This window comes from Vigna radiata, unplaced genomic scaffold, assembly GCF_000741045.1.
Source record: "Vigna radiata var. radiata cultivar VC1973A unplaced genomic scaffold, Vradiata_ver6 scaffold_372, whole genome shotgun sequence".
In the NCBI taxonomy this organism is placed as follows: Eukaryota; Viridiplantae; Streptophyta; class Magnoliopsida; order Fabales; family Fabaceae; genus Vigna; species Vigna radiata.
This window is the reverse complement of record NW_014542542.1, coordinates 110,334-113,857: the sequence shown is the minus strand read 5'-3', so window position 1 is coordinate 113,857 and position 3,524 is coordinate 110,334. Positions and strand designations below refer to the sequence as shown.

Genomic DNA, 3,524 nt, shown 5'->3' with positions numbered 1-3,524 from the left:
GCTGAGAATGCTGGGTTAAATGCAATGGAGATCATATCTTCGCTATATGCAGAACATGCATCTGGAAATGCCAAAGTTGGCATTGATTTGGAAGGTGGCTGTAAGGATGTTTCAACCTTGAGCATTTGGGATCTCCATGTGACTAAGTAAGCTATATTCTAAGACAGCATGTTTTATATGGTGGCAACCCCAAAGTTTGAGCGAATAATGAACTGTCTCTTCACTATTGTTTTGTAGNTTCCCTTGATAAGCTTTGTCTAATAAAAAATTGTAGACATTAAGAGCTCCTATCGTTGATGGAGTTTATGCATTCTTTCAACTTCTAAGATTGAAACAATTATATGAAATCAGAAATTATCTTCACATCACCTGAAAGACCAGTTTCATCTTATTGTTTTTTCTGTTCAGGCTCTTTGCTCTTAAATATGCTGTAGATGCTGCATGCACTGTACTACGAGTTGACCAGGTAATCAACTAATGATAATGTCTTTGCTGGTCATTTCCAGATTCCCCTGTCACATGTACCTCAGAAGCATATTTTAATTACGGAAACAAGCTTTGAAACACAGGTTTTATGGTTAATAAATATAACTTGTGCTAATAGTATGCAGCTTATGTATACTGGCAACTAAAATGAAGAATAGGGTACCATGATGCCATATTCTGACCTGGGATCTAATAATGAAGATTGAAACAATGTTGGTTTGGTACTTACATAAGTGCACAAGGGTTCACATCGGGATAGTTAGTTATAATAGTTCAGCAGTTGGAGTTGTATGATTAGAGAATTGAGTTAAACAATTGCAATCTTCATCCATTTCATCCTCTAGCATGACCCTCTTGTACTGATATAATCGGCACATTTCCTCAATTCTTTGTGATTGATCTTGTACTGCTGTCATGGTGATTGTGCTTTTCAAATTAATTTAGAAGTTCCCATCTCTTCCATCGTCTCTCTGACCTATAATTTCCAGAATCAAACTATCTGATTCTCACCCAGCTCATAATCTTCCAGATCAATCATGACCGTAGCAGGCTCCATTTTCATTTAACGAGCAGTCTCTACTTTAAGACAGGAATGCTTAGTATTGTTTCATCAGTTATTAGGCCCACTGCATGCAACACTTCACTGTCACATTCATAGTTTTTCCTTGTTACTCTATTTCCTTAACCAGAGTGAAAGTGAGGTACTGTAACATACGAAGATTGATTGTTATTTTTTCCAAATTATAATGGGTGCAAACTTCATTTTACTAGTTGGTTTTGTTAGGTTGAATTAGACTTTTATTTTTAAGATGTTGATTTTAACTTGGGTTGATGTTTGATTCTTTTTACCATCTTATTTTCTTAGTATGTGTTTGTGGAAAACTTCATCCAGACTCAACATAATATTATTAATTTTCAGTGCAAAAGCCGATTTATACATCATGAGCACCCGATGGGTATGGTATCATTTCAACAAAATAGAGTGCTACTAGTTACTCGTTTATTCAAAGGATTGATTTTTAATTCCACAGTTAAGTTTTAACAGCAGTACTAAGGATTTTAGGCTGGCAGTAGTAAGTTACATTTTCTTGTGTTTAAGTAGTATAAAGAATGTAATGTAATGACAACTTGTGGTTTACAAAGTGAAACAATTAAAAATGGCAATGATGGCCTATAAGGCCTATGCCATGAAGATTATTGGCACATGCATATACATTTTCGTCTATTTTTTCTTGAAAAGAAGTTAGAATTTTGAAATGTAGATATGAGAAGTGATATGATGTAATACGATAGATAGAAATTAGAGGTTTCAAATAGGTGTTTTTGATATGGATGTTTCCATATATCATTGTTTAACTTTCAGAGTGTGAAGTTGGGGAGTTATGATTTTTATTTTATTTTTCTTCAGATTATCATGGCAAAACCAGCTGGTGGTCCAAGGAGAGGAGAGCAACCTGCAGGCGCAGATGAAGATTAAGTCCTANAAAATGCGAATTGATTATTATCTTGGTCATGTTTGTANCTCAACATGATGACTCGAATTTGACTTAGGCAATGTTTTATTTTATTTAGACTTTAGTAGTGGTGTTCTTCACAAAATTTTGAATTTTGTTTTTGCCATGAAAATACAAAGAGGTGTGTTCTGTAAATTTACGTATTTGTAGCCCTGTTGTGTGAGTGGTGATATTAATTTACTGATCATTATCGCCCTGGCCTTTGTTTGAGATCTCATATATGTAAGGTTTTTCANGTATCAGTTCTCTAGTATNAAAGCTGTTACTCTTGAAATTTATCCATTGAGAAAGAAAACTTCTTGGGTTTTTCATAGTGAAACCTGCTATAATTGCGTAGAATTGAAAGCAAACAGCACCTAAATTTATATTCTTCCTGAGGATGTGGCCTTCTGTGTGTAACTACTGTCATCTCATCATGGTGGTACGTTATTTCTTCATTATGAGATTATTAGCATAATTATATGACTAGCTACAGAAATCGTGGTACTTTATAAGATTAGAATCTTCTCGTCACTTAAGAAATATAAAAGAATAGATGGTGAATTTGAAAGTGAATTTTCCTGTCAGGATCTTGTATTTATAATAATTTTGGGTATATTATAGGTTTACTAAAACTTTTACGATAAATTTTATTTAAACTAATTATTCCAACACTTCCAACATGTCGAAGCATTCAAATTTTATATGTGCTTAGTTTGGAAACAAACTCACTGTAAAACAAATGATAATTAATTTTAATGTGTTTAGTATGAAATATTTTCATTCACTTAATTTTACAAAAATTGAATTCTTGGAGGAATTATTTAAAACGATTTATTCTATAGCTTTTTGTTAAACTGAAACAGAAATTGTATGTAACAAGTTTAGAATAAATGAGTTCAATATAGGTTTTCTTAAAAGATTTTAGTTATACATCTACATGGAATCATTTGATCCAAGTTTGGAATAAATAAGTTCAATATAGCTTCTGAAGATATTATATTTATCTCTTATCTTTAGTTAGTTTGTTTATATTTCTTATTTAGTTTGTTTATATTTTTTATTTGTATTTTGGGCTTAGTCCATATTTTCTAGCGATATTTCTTGTTTCTTGGGCATTTCTATTCTACCCATTATCGCGCCAATATCAAACCACCCAATTTTTAGTATCACGCACGAGATGTCTATACCTCGGCGTGAAGGGGTGTGTTGAAAGTCCCACATCGACTAGAGATAAGGCCAAATTATAATATATAAGTGAGGTGCAAACCTCACCTTACAAGTCAGTTTTGTAGGGTTGAGTTAGGCCTAAAACTCACTTCTAACATAGTGATGACATTCCCTGTAGTTTTGTCGCTTTTAGCCACTACAGGCCCCATCCATCAGTGATGGCATTCCCTATAGTTTTGATGCAAGCCCCATCTTTACTTGATGGCAATCCAATCCCTAGAGTTTGTCATTGTTCTCCTTTGTCAAAGTCATTCCACTTGAAGTTTCATGGTGCTATTTGAAGTTCTTTACTTGATGGCAATCCAATCCCTAAAG

At 33.5% G+C, this 3,524-nt stretch overlaps 1 protein-coding gene across 1 annotated transcript in view; it reads left to right on the top strand.

Moving 5' to 3' along the window:
• The window catches only part of LOC106780168 (T-complex protein 1 subunit theta-like), a 9,238-nt gene extending 6,960 nt beyond the window's left edge, over positions 1 to 2,278 (top strand). Inside the window, exons 11-13 of the mRNA XM_014668422.2 lie at positions 7 to 146; positions 409 to 466; positions 1,895 to 2,278. Of these exons, the coding sequence (XP_014523908.1) occupies positions 7 to 146; positions 409 to 466; positions 1,895 to 1,963 (267 nt within the window). The 3' untranslated portion in view covers positions 1,964 to 2,278. The remainder of the gene's footprint in view (positions 1 to 6; positions 147 to 408; positions 467 to 1,894) is intronic.
• Positions 2,279 to 3,524: the final 1,246 nt, after the last annotated feature.